Raw genomic sequence first — 19,606 nt, 5'->3', positions numbered from 1 at the left:
TAGCATCTCATGTTGCCTTCCCTATCTTCTTCTTCGCCCATAATGCCGTCTCTGAGTCAATCTATCTTAATTTGCTTTCATCGTCCATACTCCGCTGCATAGGACCTCTCCCCAAAATCTACATCTTCGCGGTCAGGGTTTTAAGATAAGGGCCAGCTGTTCATGTTACAGCTTTTGAAGCTGCTTGTTCCTTGGAAAGCGCTGCACATTAGGTGAGTATTTCAGCATCCTTCACATCCTCCGAAAACTCCGCAGATTGCATTTTTGAAGATCTGATAGTTGAGATATACTCTTCCGTGCTTTTGGTGGGTGCCCTAATGGGGGGGCAGGGATGAAAAGATAGACATGCGATTTACACGATGCTTTTCTAAGCAGGTAATATTGCTGAGTTAAGAAACAAGAATTTTATGTGCCATAAATCTGGAGTTAGCCCATTAGTATGCCATAGTATCGCTAGAAGTATACATGACGCAATAACTTTCTCGAGAAGGGGCATACACAAAGAATATCAAGACTTCAAAATAGTGGTAAAGATGGGTTGGATAAACATCATTTAGGGATATCAATACATATAAAAACGAATTTAAAGAATTTAAACAACCAAAACTCCCACTTGCTGACTTCCGATCTAAATTCATCTCATGCCTCCCCCTCTTTTCCTCTTTCTCGTAACCGCCTACGCCATCCTCCAATCTCCAATCTCCTACTTCGAATCTTCACTCTCAACCAACTTAAACGTTAAAAGGCTCCACCTTCTGGACTCCCGAATAAACGACCTTACTCGTCATCGCCGGCGCAGCCGCCGTGGTACTCGAAGCCTTAGCCGAAGTCGCGAGTGTACTCGACGCTTTAACACTGCTTGACAAAGTCGTCGGCTTGACACTTGTTGCAATCGAAGTATGAGCACTCGACGTTACACTTGCCACTTTACTCGAAGTAGTCCCCGAAGCAGGATGTGTCGAAGATCCAATAGCGGATGTAGAAGTAGAAACGAGTTTCACACCACTGCTGCTTGAAGATTTGACCTCAGTAGGTCCTGCTGCAAGGACTGAGGTACTGCTACCTCCATTAGTTGCTTTGATACTCGACGTAGCACTGGCAGTAGCTTTGGAGGGAGATCCGCTTCCACTTCCACTCGCGTTGACGGTAGTATATATTCTTGTCGTGCTTGAATCCACAATCGTCGTAACCGAGCCTGAAGCCGATGGTTTCGCAGAAGTGATACTTGTCTTTGAACTAACATCGCCTGTGCCCGAAAGACGGAAACTTCCAGTTGCAACAGGATGAGTACCATTTTTTCCCGTTCCGAATGCTCCGGTTCCCGATGGTGCTTTTCCGGAACCAGATGGGGCTACTTTGGAGGTAATTGTTCCACTTGTCTTGACACTTTCTTTTGTGCTAGTACCTCCGTTAGAGATTATTGGCGCACTTGTTACTCCTGTTTTGACGCCTGTAGGGGTTGTGGTTACGACAGCCGCTTTGGTGCTTGAGGATAGAGGAATAGTGGTAACGACGCTTCCTGAACCAGTAGGGGTGGTACTTTCTGTACAGGTGGTATCGATGCTGGATGAAGCACCTGTTGTTACGACGGCAGTTACGGTAGAAGGAAGATGAGTGACGGTTGAAACATGTACACTTGTAATCTCACTAACCGCTGTAGCGGGGTATCCTGGGATACCAACACCGCCAGTGACGGTTTCTAAAACTGTTGCAATGACAGTTGCTGTGTGAGCGTATTCTTGTCTTTTGTCGTTGTTTTTAATCTTGATACGGTCAGTAATGAGATTAAATTTTAAATTTTATCAAGAGAAGAACCTACAGAGTCTGGAGAGACAGATCCAGCGTCTAACTGATCAGCAGGAGGAATAGTCTTTCTCTTCTCCACAGTTGTAATAGCATCTGGAGCCATCGATCCAGCATCTAATTGATCCACAGGAGGGATGGTTTTTCTCTCCTCCAGCTCCCCAACATCTCTAGGCGTAACCGGAACAAGTTTCTCCAATTCTCTCTTCGAATGAGAAGATACAACAGGAACAAGCTTCTCAAGATCCCTTGGCGTAACCGGTACAACAGGAACGAGCTTTTCCAATTCTCTCTTCGAATGGCCAGTTACAACAGGGACAAGTTTCTCCAGATCTCGCCCCGTAATTGGAACAAGCTTCTCCAAGTCCCTTCCCACAACCGGGATCAAGACCTCCACCTCTCCATTAGATCTCTTTTCCTGACCTGACGTCCACGAAGTAAGAGAATCCGCCTCTCTCTTAAATTGCGTGATCGGAACCAATGTCTCCAATTCTGCTGCTCTCTTACCCACTGAAGTGAGCGGAACGAGTTGTTCTACATTAGCCCCCGTGTTGACCGGGAGTGCTGAGATCTAGGGTTATGGGCGTTAGAATTTTTTTGGATAAAAGCATGTCAACATCAGAGAAGAGAGGGGAAATTTATCTTACCAAGTTCGGTAAAGCAATCAGCAATAATGCTGCTGCTTCTCCTATTGTAAGACGCATGTTGAAGTAATTGAATCTAACCCTCAAGACCTCTTTCCGCAGAATGAAATAAGAGGCAAAAGTAACGCGCTCGAACAATATATATCAATCTTTGATATCTCTCAGGAACTCATACGACTAGAATAGAAAGCTTTCTACGAAAAGAGTGTACGAAGAAAAAATAATGAATGTATACCACCACGACTTCAGTAAAGAATGACAAATTGCTTCTGCAATGTAAAAAAAACTCAAAACTTCAAAATCACCACAGAAAAGATAAACCACAAAAATCAGTAACGAAGAATTCTCAAGGAAAACAAAAGAAAAAAGTGGATTGAAGAAATAAAACACATGATATACATATCATACCTCAGTGCCTACCTACATCGTCCCTACTTTTCCCATCCCATCCCATCCCATCCGTCAGCAGCAGTGTAACCCAATTGATAGGATCAGAAACCATAATTTCCTGAACAAGCAGGGCATGTCTCCTTCCAATAGCATAGCATATTATGGCATCGCATCGCATAAGTCAAACAGTCATCCATCCCTCTAGAGATCAACATACTAAATCTCAATTTCCCTTCGTCTATTCCGGAAATCCTCACTTTTCCTTTTCATTTCCATTCCCATTTTCTCGACGACGACGAGTGAGACAATTTTATCCTACGTAGCTACATACTCTTAGCTACCATTCACCCTCTCTCTTGACCTCTCCGCCACAATTCATCCATTCCCAAACCATCTCGTACGACATCACCATCACCATCACCATCAACCACACACCCCACAATCCCCTCCTCCATCTCACCACCTCACAACTCCACCATACCGTACCATATATCAAACCCTCCTTCCAACTATCATCCACGAGCACTCCTCCTCTTGCCTTGTACTCCTCCACCAAACCTCCATCCCAAACCTCCCCATCAGCAAGGAACTACAAAAGTCGCAGGATTCTGAAGACTCAGCACGCATTCCCACCACTACCTTTCTTTAACCTTTAATCCCAGCCCATCTCATCCCATCCCAGCAAATCTCATCTCCCTCTCTTCCTCAAGCCCGCACTACAATCTCCCTCATGAAACCTTATCTTCCCTTCTTCCCTCTAGATGATCCAGATCATTTCAGGTCAGGGGTACCGTTCGTGGCGGTGCATGCTTATATCGCGACAAGGATTTACAGATATATATAGCATTTTCGTACCACCTCAAAACACACCAAATTATCAATCACCTCATCATACCCAGCACGCAAAAATTACACCCTGACTTTTTATCCTCACAGTGAAAAAAATCAATCCGGATATATATGTATATAAATCCATTCCCGAGTTTATACATTTCACACTTATATACAAAAATATACATACCCACTCAACAATCCGTCAATCCATTGAAAGGATTGACGACTCAGAAAAACAGAGCTTGCTAACTTTCTCACCCATCCCTGAAAGAAGGATTGTTGCTTACATTGATGATTTACCCCGAGGCTTATGCTGGAAATTTGATATCAGACGGGAAAATACAGATAACGACGATTACTGAAATATGTGAGCAAAGTCGTGATGAGCTTTAGATTAGGTATCATATATATGTGTGTATAGATTCTATGCATACCTAAACACCAACATAATAACCTCAAAGCCCATCGGCCTTCATCCAAATATTTGTCTGTTATTTTTCTATGCAACTCTATCGTGCCATATACCGTGGCTGATGCAAACTGATTATAAAAATCCATCCAAAAAGTAATCACTCAAGTATGCGTGATTGTACTGTATCCCAGTCCAAATGCCAATACACGCATCTTTCGCTACGTGTGCTGTCAACCATCTTAATCCCCAACGCCAGCATGCCAGACCACCCTTTACAAAAGAAAATCGTGTATCCAACCACGAGGTATCTCATGAGCTACTCAAAGTATGTACCAATAAATGTCTGTTATACAATATGTACTTAAGACAAGAAGAATAATAAATTAAACACCAACAACTTGTTCGTCATTGCGAACATCTACACTATCCATAATTTCTGGTGAGCTTGCTCGTTTCGGAGTTTCGGATTCAAGAGAAACTATTGAACATCAGTAACCATATATATGTTTATATAGATAGATAGAATTAAGCAGGGAGGAACATACCATTGGGTCGAATAAACCAACTGAAAGTAAAAGCCAACACAAAACATGCCGTTAAAACCAGAAATACTGTCTGCGTATAGGTGCCAACAGTTTGAGCATAAATCAGATTGAAAATCGTAGGGCAAACAACTCTCGCTAACGCGTGTAATAAACCCGTAGCCCCTAGAAGTTGTCCTATTTGATCGTGGGGTACGTGCTTGGTTAATGCCGATTGTAATGTTGGGGAACCTACACCACCCATCGAAGCCAGAATTCCAGAAACCACGAAAAGCGGGCCACTACGGGCTACTGTGAACCCTAAATATCCAATGATTTCGCAGATAATAGAAAGTCGAATAACAATAAGATCTGTTGAATCGGCGCCAGAGTGATTTTCTGGAATGACGAGCCCTGATTCTCTGCGCTGTCTTCTACGAGGTATAGTCCGGACGAGGTAATTGAAGATAGGGAGGATAACGACAAGCGTAAAGACTCGAGTACTGTTAACCACTGACATGTATAGACTTGTCTCGGAAGTCTTCCATCCAAATTGAAAGCCTGAGTAGTAAATGATAACAGTCATGACTCCCATGGCAACGCCAAAGATAATAGTATCGACAGTTGCAAGTAGAACAAGATTTGCGCGGACGTGTTTGGTATTTCCGCCACCAGCGGGCCACAAAACTTTGAGTGTTGCAAGAGGATTTTTGCTTATCAGTGTTCCCAACCAAGTTTGATTAGCTGTAAGCAGACCTTCAACAGCATGCTTTTCACGGGCAATCTCTTGACGTTTTTGAGTGAGTGACTCAGGTACTACGAAGAGTAAGAAAAGAATAAAGAAAGTATGTATGCCGAGGGCGACATAAAATACCGTGAGCAGGCTATCGGTTAGGCGAAGTAATGCTGCTGCAAGCAGAGGACCAAATGCGATTCCAGAAAACAAACAGGCGTGGAAATAGGCAAAAGCTACCGCCCTTTTAGGGGGAGCGGTGCAGTCTGCCGCATATGCATGAGTGAGTGCCATTCCCGCAATAAAGGAACCACAGAGACCGTCAAACACGGCACCGGCAAGCAGCCACTTGTATGAAACAATATCTGGATATTTTCCAGCAAGAATGGTAACAATTTCTGTCAAAAAACTACCAAAACTTGATATCACCAGAATCTTCTTTCTTCCATATCGATCTGACCAAGCCCCAAGTAGTGGGGACATAATGGCGCTGATTATACCAGTAATGACCGTGATAGCCAACATGAACTTGGTGACCAGCGATTGTACTTCAGGAATCCTGCATTGCGGATTGTCGGATCCGAGTAACACAGGTGCGAAAAGGAAGTTTGGATCTTGAGAAGATCTCTCTGCGAGATACGATCGACACACGAGGGTGAGGATAAGATTGAGTTTTGGGACGATGATTCCACCAACTGCGAGAGCTAGTAGGAAGAATGGAAATAAGAGCCAGTACACCTGAGAACAAACATATTAGTATATATTCAGCCAAGAGAGATTGTATAGAACATACAGATGGTTTATGCCACCATGTTAGCCCCGCAAAATCTCCATGCCCCTCCCAAGATGTCTCCTCACTCCCTCCGCTGCTTTGCCCCTCATGTGCCCGCCCATTGCCCAGTAATGGAGCTGTCTCAGACTGCGGTGTTAAGATCGATTTGCGAACTCTCGTATGCCTCCTCAAAGCAGTCATCGCGCCCCAAATGGTCATCGGCTCCTCTGGCCGTTGGTCTGCATGTTCGTTCTCCATTCTCATCGTCATCTTATCGTTGTATCGCCACTCAGTATAAGTTCGATTGTGGCATTGAGTTCCAATGATGTCGCAGCAACCAAGTAGGATATTTGTTGACAGTGATTTCTCGTGCCAGCAATGTCAATACTGGCAGAGACTGGAGGAGATTCTATGTTATATACCAAAAGGAATAATTGATTAGAAATGAGAGTGAAGCAAAACCAAGCTTATCATCTAATCCAGCTTGCCCAAGATAGGAAGATAGTTAAGCAGAAAAGTGGGCAGGCCTGGCTCTGTTTGTGCGCGTTGGGTGATAGGTAGACTGGTAGCGGAGATAATCCACGATAACTTCTTTTAAGGTTCTTCGCACGGTTATCAATCAAATAGTGATTCTCAAGGTCTCGAACTCTGTTCCTTACTCAGTGAAAGAATGAAGTTCGAGAATAGAAGGAAGCCAATGCTACCTATCTATCACCCACACCCAAAATATGGCAAGGTAGATCAAACATGACGACACCAACTGATATATTAGCAATATGAACTGAGTACGGAAACATAGCAAAAGGCGACTTCCAACATAACATACATATCAAACCCCAGCAAGTTGATAGTTTGAACACCATATCCTACCTATCACATACTGACCAAGTAATCTTACTACAATACATTGTTTCAAGAATGGAAGGAATGCAATAAAAGGAGATTTCTTGATTGATAATCGCGGTTCCCACTGTCCGATTGGTTCAAGACATCAAAAATGTTTATTCGGGATGGGATTCGATACTCCGTGTGTGTACTCTGTGATGGAAATCTTTATTCGATGACTTCATCACTATCTACATAGATAACGAGGTATGCTCAAAGCCACACTCACCAGGCATGTATCGACCAACACCAACACACGTGCTGCATCCATTGTTCACATCGCACACATCGTACATATATATTAATAGCTGTACAACTGTGAACCGTACAATCATCTAGCGAGGTGTCAGTTCGGTTGGGTGATTATAGAAGATATATCCATTCATCAATGAAGCAATATTCGGAAAATCAATAGGTTGATCGTTAGTCTTATTAGGGTTTGAAAGCTACCTAGTTACCTATCAATCTTATATTTATACTCTTCTCTGTTTCATTTTCACATCAACTAGTTCCTCTTCATCAGCCGATGCCTTGTCTAGATGGTGACGTCTGAGGAGCTGCTCTGTACGGAGCAAGTGGTGGCTAAAGAGTCCCACATCATGTAGTGACCCGCCAGAGTGTATCAGTTAGGTTAGCGACCAAAATCGGCATGATGTTGTCCCTGATACCGACGCGGACTTCTGAACATTTGCATTCCGCTCAAATTCGCTTCATAATTGGCTGTACACTAATCGACTGATCTATTATAATACATGTTCATAACTATTATCCCCCTTTCCTTATACGGCTAATGCTCTCTCGGGTCCAGCAAAGAATTTCTTAGTTTCGGCGCATTTCTCACTCTTGCATCCAGGACATCTTAGCCCCATCTGAACACTACAAGCAACCCCGCTATCCATGTGAGCTTTAGCAATGTCGGCTAGTGCTTGGATGAATACTGGAGAACCATTCAAACTTTCGGATCTCTTGATGGTATCTTTGTGGCCTGACTCTCCAATGACTTCTTCGTCCAATTCATAAAGTGTTTCGATATGGTCAGATGTGAAAGCGACAGGAATAAGTATGAGATTCGTTTGACCTTTCTTGACATACTCCTCCACGGTATCACTTGTTTGAGCTCCTAACCATGCACTAGGGCCAACTTGTGATTGCCAACAAAGTCGATATGCATGAGAGTGACCTAATCTTTGCATCACGGCGTAGACTGTAGCAGCGACCTCAGCTGGATATGGATCACCTGCAGAGAGTTAGCGACCTATTCCTTCCACAACTACGGCAGACGTACCTCTATTAACCACCGACATTGGCAAACTATGGGCTGAGAAAAGTAATACGACGTCTTTCCTGTCCTTCTCGGGATATGTTGCCAAAGTAGCTTCGATGTTTTGTGCAATAGCTTCAACAAGACCTGGATGAGCTGGCCATCTATCAATTACACTCCAATCGATCGTTCCATCGCTACCGTTTGGACTTCCTGCTGCCTTTCCCTCAAGCCTCTGTCTCCACTTCCATAATTCGTTCAAACTACTTCCGGTGGTCGAACAACTGTATTGAGGGTATTGTGTGAATGCCACGGCTCTTCCACCTTTTCCGCCACCAAACCCATCTGCCAACAACTTGTTATACATTTCTTCAGTGAGTGGGTTTGCATATCTAAATGCTACGTAAGGTTTATGCGGAGCAGTTTCAGGCGACATCTTATCCAATAACTTGCACATCTCTTCGGCTTGATATTCTGACCATTTTCGAATTGGGGAACCGCCACCAATGGCAGCGTATTGTTTTTGAATCTTTGGCGTGCGACGTTTCGAAATGAGAGGGCCAACATAGTTTTGAAAGCGCCCAAGAGGAATCAAATCGGCATCTGCCTGTGCGGTAAATTGTCAGAGATGAGGATGGTGGCGGGGTTACAATTAACATACAAATAATCTACTCAGGAAATCCCCAACTTCATCTGTAGTCTGAGGGCCACCCATATTCATGAGCACCATTGCCGTTGGACCCCTCCTTCCCGTCGCATCTTGTGTTACAGGCGGTACCGGAGTCGCAAAAGATCTGGATTGGTCTGCGCTATTCCTCTGCAATAATGATGTTGTCGCTGGAGAAGTATTACTGGTGAGGCGAGAAATGGTAGCTTGTGAAGCTCGTTTTGTAAGCTGGCCTACAGCTTTTGGATTTCTAAAAGACATCTTGAGGTATCCAGACAGAAGAAGAAGACAATTATCACTCAATAGACAGATTGAGCATCAAACTCATAGAAATGATTTCGTGAGATTTTACTTTTTCTCAGCGGAGATATATTATAATTTGTAAAGACAACTTTCCCTCTCATCCGATTGCTAGAATACGAACAAGGATTAACATGATGCTTGGATCGACGGAGCTCTTAAAATGCCGATGTCTTTGAGCCAATCGATATGGAGAGATTTGGAATAATTACATCACGTGTCAACGCACTCTAGCGTATTTGAAGGCTGCTCCACTTCCGCGGTTCAACGCGTCTGCCTGATCGTTTGAGCATTTCCATTCTCGTCCCCACCCACATCCCCATTACATATCCTCACATATCATCCTTTACTGTGGTGTATTTCCAATCAATATCCGTTCACTGTCAAGATCCTGATGTGTAGAAACTCATTGATCTAGAGTCTATATTCTCATTCGATTCCCTTTACTTTCGAACAAGATAAACAAGCATGGCAGATTCAGAGAAGTGGAAGCGCGAAGAAGAGGAAGAAGAAGAAGAAGAGGAAGCCGATGAAATTGTAAGATTTCTATACCTCTTTCCAGATTCAATCGACCCTAACAGCTACCATTAGGACTATCGCACACAAAAAGATGCAGTTCTTTTCGTTATCGATGTTAGCAAATCGATGCTCACTCCTCCTCCACCTTCCGATTCAAAAAAAGCCGATACAGATAGTCCCACGCTTGCCGCTCTCAAGTGCGCACATATGATCATGCAACAGCGCATCATCTCTAGCCCGAAGGATATGATGGGTATCATGTTATATGGCACAGAAGAAACAAAGTTCAAAGATCAAAGTGGATTAGACACTTCGGTGTATCCTCACTGCTATCTTCTCACAGATCTTGATATACCATCTGCGCAGGATGTCAAGGCATTAAAGGAGATTGTCGAAGATGAAGAGGAAGCGAACAAAATATTGATCCCAACGGAGGAAACTTTAGACATGAATAACTTGTTATTCTGTGCCAATCAAATATTTACAACAAGAGCGCCCAATTTCGGATCAAGAAGATTGTTCATTATAACCGACAAAGATGATCCACATTCTGGAGATAAGTCTCAAAAATCACTGGCTGCAGTTCGAGCTAAGGATCTTTATGATATTGGCGTTGTCATTGAACTGTTTCCAATATCGACTGGTGACCATGAGTTTGATCGCACTAGATTCTATGATGTATGTTTCGATCGCCCCTTCTCCTTGAATTTCTTTGCTTTCCACTGACATGAAGATAGGACATTATTTATCGCGACCCGCTCGCAGAAGATCCACCCAATGTTGGCCCGAATAGTCTCAAATCTAACGGTGATGGATTGTCTCTACTAAATAATCTTATCCTGGACGTCAACTCGAAACAAGCAGCCAAAAGATCTCTATTTTCCAATCTGCCATTCGAGATAGGACCCAATCTCACCATATCTGTGAATGGATACAATGTTCTCCACAAACAAACTCCAGCTAGACGTACATTCGTTTGGATGGGAGGAGAAGTTCCCGAAAAACCAACGTTGGAAACGACACAAATGGCCGAAGACACAGCTCGTGTCATTCAGAAGGTAGAAATCAAGAAGGCCTATCAATTTGGCGGCTCACAAGTTCTTTTTACTCCGGATGAGCAAAAGCAATTAAAGGACTTTGGACACCCAGGACTTCGCATCATTGGTTTCAAGCCTCAATCTACATTACCCTTTTGGGCATCTGTCCACAAATCAACATTTATATATCCAAGTGAAACCGACTATGTTGGCTCAACTCGAGTTTTCTCTGCTCTATGGGAAAAACTTCTCAAAGATAAGAAAATGGGGCTAGGATGGTACATCGCTCGCAAAAATGCTAATCCCGTCATTGTCGCTATCTTACCCTCGGCCGAAAAATTAGATCCTGCCACAAACCAACAGATTTTCCCTGCCGGTCTATGGCTCTATCCTATGCCTTTTGCTGACGACCTCAGAAGTGTAACAGCGCCAGCTCCTATCGTTGCGCCAGATGAACTCATCGACAATATGCGCGTCGTTGTACAACAACTTCAATTACCAAAGGCTCAATACGATCCAAGGAACTACCCAAATCCAAGTCTACAATGGCACTACCGAATTCTTCAAGCTATGGCTCTAGAAGAAGATGTCCCTGAAACCCCGGAAGATAAAACGGTACCAAAGTATAGACAGATAGAGAAAAGATGTGGGGCATATATCAACGAATGGGGCCAAACTCTAGCTTCTGAATATGAAAAATGGTGTAGTGAAAAAGGAAATGCGTTGAAACGAGAGCGTGATGAGGGAATCGATGAGCCTGATGTACCGAGAAAGAAAAAGATATTGGTGAAAAGTTCGGCTAAAAAATTAGGAGAGATGGATAAAGAGGAGTTGAGCAATTTGGTGTCGAATGGAGGATTGGAAAAATTCAAGGTGGCTGATCTGAAGGATTGGCTGTTGGCGAAGGGGTTGAACGGTGCGGGGAAGAAAGCCGATCTGATGGAGCGGCTTGAGCAGTGGGTGGAAGATAATTAATCGCTGGGTATAAAGAAGTCTTTAATATGCGTGACAATGTGGGGGCTGGGCGCAATGGCGTGGCAATGATGTAGGTACTATGTTGCACAAGTAGGGATACGTATCTATTATGATTGAATCTGGTTCCAGAAATAATTTCGTCATCTAGCAAGGACTAGCTGGTAACATATTGATGTTTAAAAGGAGATTTCGCTTACATTTGTCCATTCGCCTTGTAGTCTTGACCAATGTTCAATCTCTGGTCTCGGTGCAGAAGATCAATAACAGATGGTTGCCCAGAAGAGCTTGGAGACGATGTAATAGATAGACATTAATTGACTAAAAAGATTGCACACAAATTAATCACACACGCGCGGGCTAGGTCGGTTGATACAGACTGTAATTATTGCCTCCCATTTTGAGATATAATTCGAATATCGAAAAGCAACATATTTGTTGGTTCTCTATCATCTGTTCATCGCTTTTCCGTAAAGAATATATAGAAGAGATACCCTTGCAACTCGTGTGAACTTTTCATAGATGAGTTTCGACATTCCAGCGAATTTTTTTGTTCATCCTGACTGGTATCTCATGCTGCACCCCTAAGTATTTCCGAGTAGCCAAGTCCACTGATCTGATTATTATTCCTAAATTTCAGCTAAGTACTCAGATAACCGAAGCCTTCGCTTTTGTTCGTCAGCCTACCTTTTTGAAAGAAACCTAATCATTGTCATTCTACTCTTATGTTCAGAAACACATTAGTATGCTTACATTCTTAACTAACAGATTACAAGTTAGATTAATTAATTCAACCCACTGATGTAGATCATGAAGTGATATATATAACAAATCATAACTCAAGCTTCGCAAAACAAGACAAGACCAAGGGGATATTTACATCGCATGAAGAAAACGGACCATATATCATTAATACCGATAAGCATAAAACCATGATCCACAAATTCGTAGACGTGATTTCTGTAAAACTAGGGTTCGTTTGCTGCAACCCTAGAATATACTTTGTTACTTCTTAGCAGAGATATAGAATCCATCCCGTCTCCTCGATCTGAAAAGAATTGCAGACAAAATGATTACTGATATCTCCTCCCAAAACAGCATCTACCCAGTTCAACTTCAACCTCTCAGCTCCTCAGATCATACACGCAAAAGCGTTGATATTACGAATTCACATCTCACCGCTTCAGACGCGGAAGGATTTATGTGCTACTATTCTCACGGATTGAAATGTGGTTAACAAGATGAAGAGAGTGAATGATGAGGGTCCATTAGATAGTGTTTATGTCCTAGAGAATGTCGTTCTGAATGGTTGAGAGTGATGTCGGATGTTGAAGATAGGTGACTATCGAATTTAGATTATGGGATGATATGAAAATTGCTGGTGAGATGGATGGTCATTCAGCCCACACTCTAGGATAGACATTTCGCTTTTCATCTTATCACCACGTAACTCAGCTTCGTGTTCAACACTGCGATGCGAGAGAAGAAATATGAAGAGTGAGAAAGTGACACTATACGTATCGTGGGTGGAAGTATGAGAAGAGGACAAAGCTTGATTGATTTATAATGACTTTTTATTTCTCGGTTTCAACAAAGGAAAATATCTAGCTAACAGTCTGTTGTAAATTAGGATTCATTTGCTGCGTCTTATACTGTATACTGTATTTAGTATCAAGTCATCCCTATTCCTCCGTGCTACTCGCACCCTCCTTCGCCCGTCAATAGAACCCAAGGCTTTTATGTCATCCGCAACTCTTCACGAAGAGTTGATGACTTAAGCAAGGACTACGAGTCTCAATCTTAAAGACGGCATCTCCCCCCGTGTTTATGGAATCCCAAAAGCCTCGCAAGCCCTGATTTTCAAATATATCTGCGGTGTTTGTCGAGCAGAAGGCTTGAAAGTGATCCGCGTGAGGAAAATTGAGATATGATTGAGTGTGGTAGTGGCGCCTCAATACTCTCTCCTGAACTACTTGATCGTATGGCAGACACTCCTTCGTTTCTCAATTTAAAGTTTTGTTATGGTTGCGTACGTTCAAAATGAGTACAACCTTGAGATATCATCTTCATGGCTGTAGTAGTTTGGCCAAATTTTTGTAATTTCTCAATTATAACCGCACCGGTTCATCCAGTTTCTCAATTGATTGTTCAATTTCTCGTCGAAAGGAAAGGTCATATGAAGGACCTGCAGCAAGAGTAAAATAATGTGGTGGCGCGAAGAGTTGTTTGCTGTCATGACGATATGCGAAACAGTCCCCTACTGAAGTCCTTCAAAACACAGAACAAGGGTAGTGAGCCATGTGCAACTTAAGCACTATCATGAACGAACCCAAACGCATTTGATTTAATAGTAACCTGGCTGTTCTTGTGGATCGTTGAAGGCTTTCGTCTCGAACCTCGCGGTCCTTACTGCCATGACCTGAGTTTAGACCACTTCTGTTTCATTCGCGGCAGTACAGCATTGCAGGTCCATTGTTTGAGGACATCTATTTCGACCGAAGATCGAGGTGGACAAAAGATATCTTCTGATGAGGCGTTGCTACCCCGCACCAGACATCATGAACAAAGATCTGAAACTCATCGGCGACACATAAAGGTGAGTGAACAGCGCCCTCGTTCAGAATATGGAATCCAGAAAGACCGTCAGGATACCGGAATCGAAGATCTTGCGAACAAGCTGATAAAAAGCCACAAGCGTTTATCTTCTAAAAGGAATTCGGTATAAATGTGTCTCAACCTCAAGCCCACTCAACATCCCTCTGCATTTCCAAATCCTTTAGGGTAGGTAATGCTCTAAGAGTCGTCCAGATCTTAAGTAGAACTGATACAATGATCAGAAAAGCAACGAACAATAATACGCCGGAGTTGACGACGAAGAAGCCGGAGATAATTTCGATGTCATCCATGTCGATGATGTTGAGTGACGGTGATTGTTTATTTGATTTTTCTAGGTTGTCTCGAGATCGAAGTGAGGGGTAGAGATTTAAATATACCCTTTAATATATAGCTTGTTGATTTCTTTGTGCCGTGATAGCGTATTTGAGTTATTCCCAACAGTGAAAGAAATTCGAGAGTGAATAACTGTTAACAATGTATGCAGAGTAGAAGTGTAGTTAGTATAGGACAGGTCTTTTCAGAGCGATGAACGAATCCTTAAATATAGGATTGTAGCTCAACGACGACATAAAAATGGACCAAGTTCCATCGCTTGCCAATATCTCAAAGGAATTCAAATTTAATGTGGAAAAGTATTTTGCGCAGCCTCATGAAGCAAGCGCTACACAGACCAAAAATGGGCACCGATGCTCAGGCCAATCCTCGAGCTTCGGGTCTAAGTCTCACACTGATGAAAATCTCCAAAGAAAATCGATTTTTCATTAAAGGAAATCGTTGGACAATCAGAGAAAGATGTACGCGTGAAACAAAAATGGAAAAGTCTGGAATGAGTGAAATTTAGCATTTCCCGTTGTTACTAACAATGGAATTTTTCGAAGAATGTAGGTACGGAAAGAGGAATTGTCTCACTCGCACAAATGATATCCAGGGAGAGTCGGCCTCTCCTACTTCTTTACATTACTCGATTACGCCTTACATATTTTACCTCATAGAGCATAACAATGCCTCGTAGATACTCAAATGTCAGCGCGAAAGAAATCCTTGACCCTTTTCATACGCTCTCACCACTTGCAATCACATGTTGTCGTGAAGTGGATAATTGAGGGGAAATAGCACATGGTGTATTGATTGGACGAATCGTAAACTGTTGCTGTCATGCTGCGTTTAATGTTGAAACTAGTCGAGTGGAAGGAATTAAACTTTGCGGGGCGCCTAGGAGCGAGGGTATATAAATTGGCGCCAAATGGGCTGGGAAGCCCCATTGGCGCTTATCGTCGTTCTTAGGAAAACCTTACCCTATTATCACACCTGTCAAGTGTAGTAAGCTCGAAACATTTAAACGCTCATTAGGTCAAAATGAAAGGTTTCATGTAAGAGCTATTGTTAGATCAGAGATCGGTAGCCGATTCCTTCGCATAGTTTAGCTTTCTGGCATCATAAGACCTTCATTTATGTAAGATATTATTGTTAGACTTAGATAAATTGATGTCATACAGATAGAATGATGGTATTTAAGTTTTCTCCACCTGCGTCGTAAGGGGTCCATGATTTAGAAGCGCTGAAACAAATCTCAAAAAGCATTGTTACTTGATGAAGATAGGAGATCGATAGGAGTGGGAATATCCCCCAATTTTTATCCTTGCGGGACTGTATGAAGATCCACAAGTCCACCAAAAAAGAAATCAAGCAATTCGAAACATCAATGAGATCCCTTATATCGCAGAATACCCAAGGAATAATCGGTTAAACGTTCTATTGAAAGAAACCGGCTCCGCACTTCCGGTACTCTCAGAACACACCAGCGTTCCTAGATGCATCTCAAGAAACGAAATACATGTCATATATTGGTAACGCAGCTCAATCATACTGGGCTGTTAGACGATTTCTTCAATGAATGGCTCTATCCATGATAGATAGTTTGTGATAATCGAACCAATTAGTGGGTAAGTTATACATATATATATATACCATAGCCTCCCTGGATAATTTCAAACGGTGATCAATTTATAGAGATTTTGATCTGAGGTGACGTGGGTATGAGCAAAACATCAAAATAACAACGCTTCAACCACATAGTGATCTATCCTTATTTTGCACATTGTCAATCCTTTAGCACCAAACCCCTGGATTTCCATCCCCGACGCGTGTACTCAAATTATGGGCGGGCCGCCTGTGTTAAAAAGTGGGTGAAAATTTTAATTTTTTAACTCCTGAGTGATTAACGAAAATAGCCTGTTGTCAGTGGTAGATCGGATGAAAGCATGCACTTCTTGTGCGAGCCATGCTTCTGGGATTCATTAAACTTGCGGCTTTTTACGTGAAGTGTCCAATCAAGAAGATGCCTATGAGGCTTGCTATGCAAAAGCCGTTGAATAATGGGAGATGGTGGGGATATCAACAGAAGCACATTTACGTACCATTTTCTGATTTCCAAATGTTTGACCGGACATCGTTTTAGTAAATAGTCTTGTAAGCGTAGTTTGTGGAAATCTATAATATCCAGTGGTTGCTGTGCTTCAAAAATCGCGTAGAACCACGGAGCCTGTATCGATACCAGCTACATGATCGCAACATGAGGCAAGTTCTTGGGGGTGAGAGATCTAAAAATGCAGCTGAAGATTCATGCGTGACCACCACTTAACAGCAAGGCATGATAAAATCTTCGTTATGGGATTCGTACAACAACAACTACTATAGTCGAGTGAGGACATGCAATTATCCGAATAAAGCCACAGTTAATTCCCAAGGTTTGTTAACGACCCATTGGAAATCAATAAATGTACATCTCGAACTCGCAAGTATCTCAACTTCCGGCCTCATACTTGAACGCTTGTGCAGCAAAAGGAGCGTGATCCACGATGCCATATTCGAAATCCTTGGTCTCTTCAACGTCCACACAGATAAGTCCCATGATCCCCATTTGAAGATAACTATGAAGAGTCGACATACACCTGTTATTTCTCCAGAGATGAGAATCTACTCAGTAACACTCAGACTTTGTGATACGAATACAGCGACGTGCTGGTGATACAAAAACACGAATTTCCATGAGGTGCTATATCACTGCTCACTTGATACCTCTGCCATCAATCACTCTCTTCCACACAGGTAAACCATTGTCTACTAACAAGTTCCTTAGTGACGATCTCCCAGAATCGAAGCCTCTAGGAAGTTGTTTCCATCATGGAAGATGGGATGTGAGATATAGTGTATATTCATATCTTCTCACAAGTGTAACGAAGCAAATCTTGAGCAGTGAGTGTACAAGATACCATTCATGTCATCTCAGAACTATCTGTGATGAGGTACCAGCGCATCTCGATCTTGCAAAAATTCAATTGGTGTGTAGAATTCATAATCAACCAATGATCCTCCTCCTCACATCAATTGACAATCACACCATCAAACTCCATACTCCTCAACACAAACCACAAACCCCCAACTAAAAAATAATACACACTTAACTTAATAATAAAAACTAATCTCAAAAGTATTGTTGTTAAGGTTAAATAATGAACTTTTGGCGAATACGAGCTTGACATGTGACTATCACGTGGATACTCACATTTCCTATCATATTTATCATCACATTTTGGAGATTCAGGACCCATATGCTTTGATTTTTCCAACTCCTGTGTTGGTTTTGTATGCTCAATCAAAACAGAAGTGGAATGAAGTGAAGATGGTATTAGGTAGCAATATGTGTCAATTGCGCCGAGATTATTTCATGTAGCTTCCTTTCTTGTTTGTATCGAATGAATGCAATAGGATAGGAAATATCGATTCATATGAAGCATTGATAGAAGGCATGATTGTCAAGACGCATTTTAAATAATAGGATTATAGAAATATTGTTCATTATCTCTTCTAGTAGCCTTCATCATCAAGTCATAACCATCGTTTCTCCGTTCCCATTTTCTCATGTCTCCATTTTGTCCATTACCCTCTACACCTTCGAAGTGTCATTGGAAGATATCATTGCCATTAAGATCTCGGTAAAAAACCAATAAACTCCAATCGACCGACTTTTTTAAATCCAATACGCATATTTCCATGAGCACTTCATTTTTCTAAACCGATCTTTTTTGTGTATCCAAGTAGCGCGGAAGAAAGAAAAAGTACAAGTACCAATATATAAGTCACCCAGTTTACTTTTCATACCTCATTCTAACACACAATCATGATCATCAATCATCCCTGATACCATTCGCACAAAGGAAATGTTCATTTTGCTAGAGTTATGAAAGGCGTCGTTCAGGAGGTACGTGGGACTTTTTGCTGAAGATCCCTTTTACGGCCTCACAGGCTTCACTTGCGCTTCTCCTGAATCCGCCCGATCTTCTTGTTTTTTCTTCGCTCCCATTCTTATTTGAGACCCCGGCATTCGATCGGAATTTTTCAAACATCTCCTCGATGGCTTTGGCCATTTTACTTGGAGAGTTCTCATCTTCATCATCGGAGTCGGTTTCGAATTCGGATTTCAGAACCAGAGGCGTAGAAGAGTTGTAGTGAGGCAAAGGAGGATGAGTATGACGGTAGCTGGCCGGAACGTATGATCCAGGGACTGATTGATTGATACTTGTGCAAGAACTGAGATTGGATGGCGTGTTTGGTTGGGAAGGTGTAGTTTGCGCGCGAGCGCGACCATTTGAACGATTGGGACGGGAATCGAGCCGTTCTGGCCAAGCCTGCGTGGGCCATGACTTGTGAGTTGACTTTTGATTGTGTCCTTGACGTGATTGTGGGATAGTGGTGGGAAATAGTGAATAGACACGATGAGGTACAGGCGGCGGTGGAGGAGGTGGTGGTAGATACTCTGATTCTGCGTGAAAATATCGATTCCAGACCTCTTCTTCCTTCTCCGCAGGATAGCTTGAAGTTGAAGATGAGTAAAATGATGATGGATCATCATCAGTAAAAGACTCAGAGTCTGATGCCTCAAAGAGATCTTCCATCATTCCTGGGTCCGTTTCAACGAGGGAAAGTCGCTGCCAACCTTTGACTGAAACCTGACACTGTGACTGGGATTCTTGTGCTGAGTTTTCGTGAACCTTTGACCAGCTATTGAAAGTACTTGAAGAGTTATCACAAGCTCTTCTGATATCTGACTTTGAGATGACCATCGTAGATGATGATAGTAACCAGCCGTTGCATGAATCATTGTGTGGATGTATCGCTATCATATCATTATCGATAGGAAGGCATTCGCCGAGATATTCGTTGCTAGAAGCACGCATTGT

At 42.5% G+C, this 19,606-nt stretch overlaps 5 protein-coding genes across 5 annotated transcripts; 1 reads left to right on the top strand and 4 right to left on the bottom strand.

Annotated features, from left to right (window-relative positions):
- Nucleotides 1-731: 731 nt before the first annotated feature.
- On the bottom strand, nucleotides 732-2,507 carry Bfra_007128 (uncharacterized protein; the record flags this gene model as incomplete). The annotated part of the gene is made up of 3 exons (XM_037337502.1): nucleotides 732-1,763; nucleotides 1,820-2,374; nucleotides 2,451-2,507. The coding sequence occupies 3 exons, from the start codon at nucleotides 2,505-2,507 to the stop codon at nucleotides 732-734; spliced, it is 1,644 nt and encodes a 547-aa protein (XP_037186882.1).
- Nucleotides 2,508-4,466: 1,959 nt separating this feature from the next.
- Bfra_007127 (putative tetracycline-efflux transporter protein) lies at nucleotides 4,467-6,379 on the bottom strand (the record flags this gene model as incomplete). The annotated part of the gene is made up of 3 exons (XM_037337501.1): nucleotides 4,467-4,561; nucleotides 4,629-6,075; nucleotides 6,131-6,379. 3 exons carry the CDS (start codon nucleotides 6,377-6,379, stop codon nucleotides 4,467-4,469), a joined length of 1,791 nt encoding a protein of 596 aa, XP_037186881.1.
- A 1,394-nt stretch (nucleotides 6,380-7,773) lies between these two features.
- Bfra_007126 (putative ferrochelatase precursor protein) lies at nucleotides 7,774-9,183 on the bottom strand (the record flags this gene model as incomplete). Its single annotated transcript, XM_037337500.1, has 3 exons — nucleotides 7,774-8,231; nucleotides 8,280-8,862; nucleotides 8,917-9,183. 3 exons carry the CDS (start codon nucleotides 9,181-9,183, stop codon nucleotides 7,774-7,776), a joined length of 1,308 nt encoding a protein of 435 aa, XP_037186880.1.
- Nucleotides 9,184-9,690: 507 nt separating this feature from the next.
- Nucleotides 9,691-11,753, top strand: Bfra_007125 (putative ku70 protein; the record flags this gene model as incomplete). The annotated part of the gene is made up of 3 exons (XM_037337499.1): nucleotides 9,691-9,759; nucleotides 9,814-10,419; nucleotides 10,479-11,753. 3 exons carry the CDS (start codon nucleotides 9,691-9,693, stop codon nucleotides 11,751-11,753), a joined length of 1,950 nt encoding a protein of 649 aa, XP_037186879.1.
- Nucleotides 11,754-18,604: 6,851 nt separating this feature from the next.
- On the bottom strand, nucleotides 18,605-19,603 carry Bfra_007124 (uncharacterized protein; the record flags this gene model as incomplete). The annotated part of the gene is made up of 1 exon (XM_037337498.1): nucleotides 18,605-19,603. One exon carries the CDS (start codon nucleotides 19,601-19,603, stop codon nucleotides 18,605-18,607), a length of 999 nt encoding a protein of 332 aa, XP_037186878.1.
- Nucleotides 19,604-19,606: the final 3 nt, after the last annotated feature.

Source organism: Botrytis fragariae (assembly GCF_013461495.1).
Source record: "Botrytis fragariae strain BVB16 chromosome Unknown tig00000795, whole genome shotgun sequence".
NCBI classification, from domain to species: Eukaryota; Fungi; Ascomycota; class Leotiomycetes; order Helotiales; family Sclerotiniaceae; genus Botrytis; species Botrytis fragariae.
This window is presented reverse-complemented; position numbering and strand designations above follow the sequence as displayed.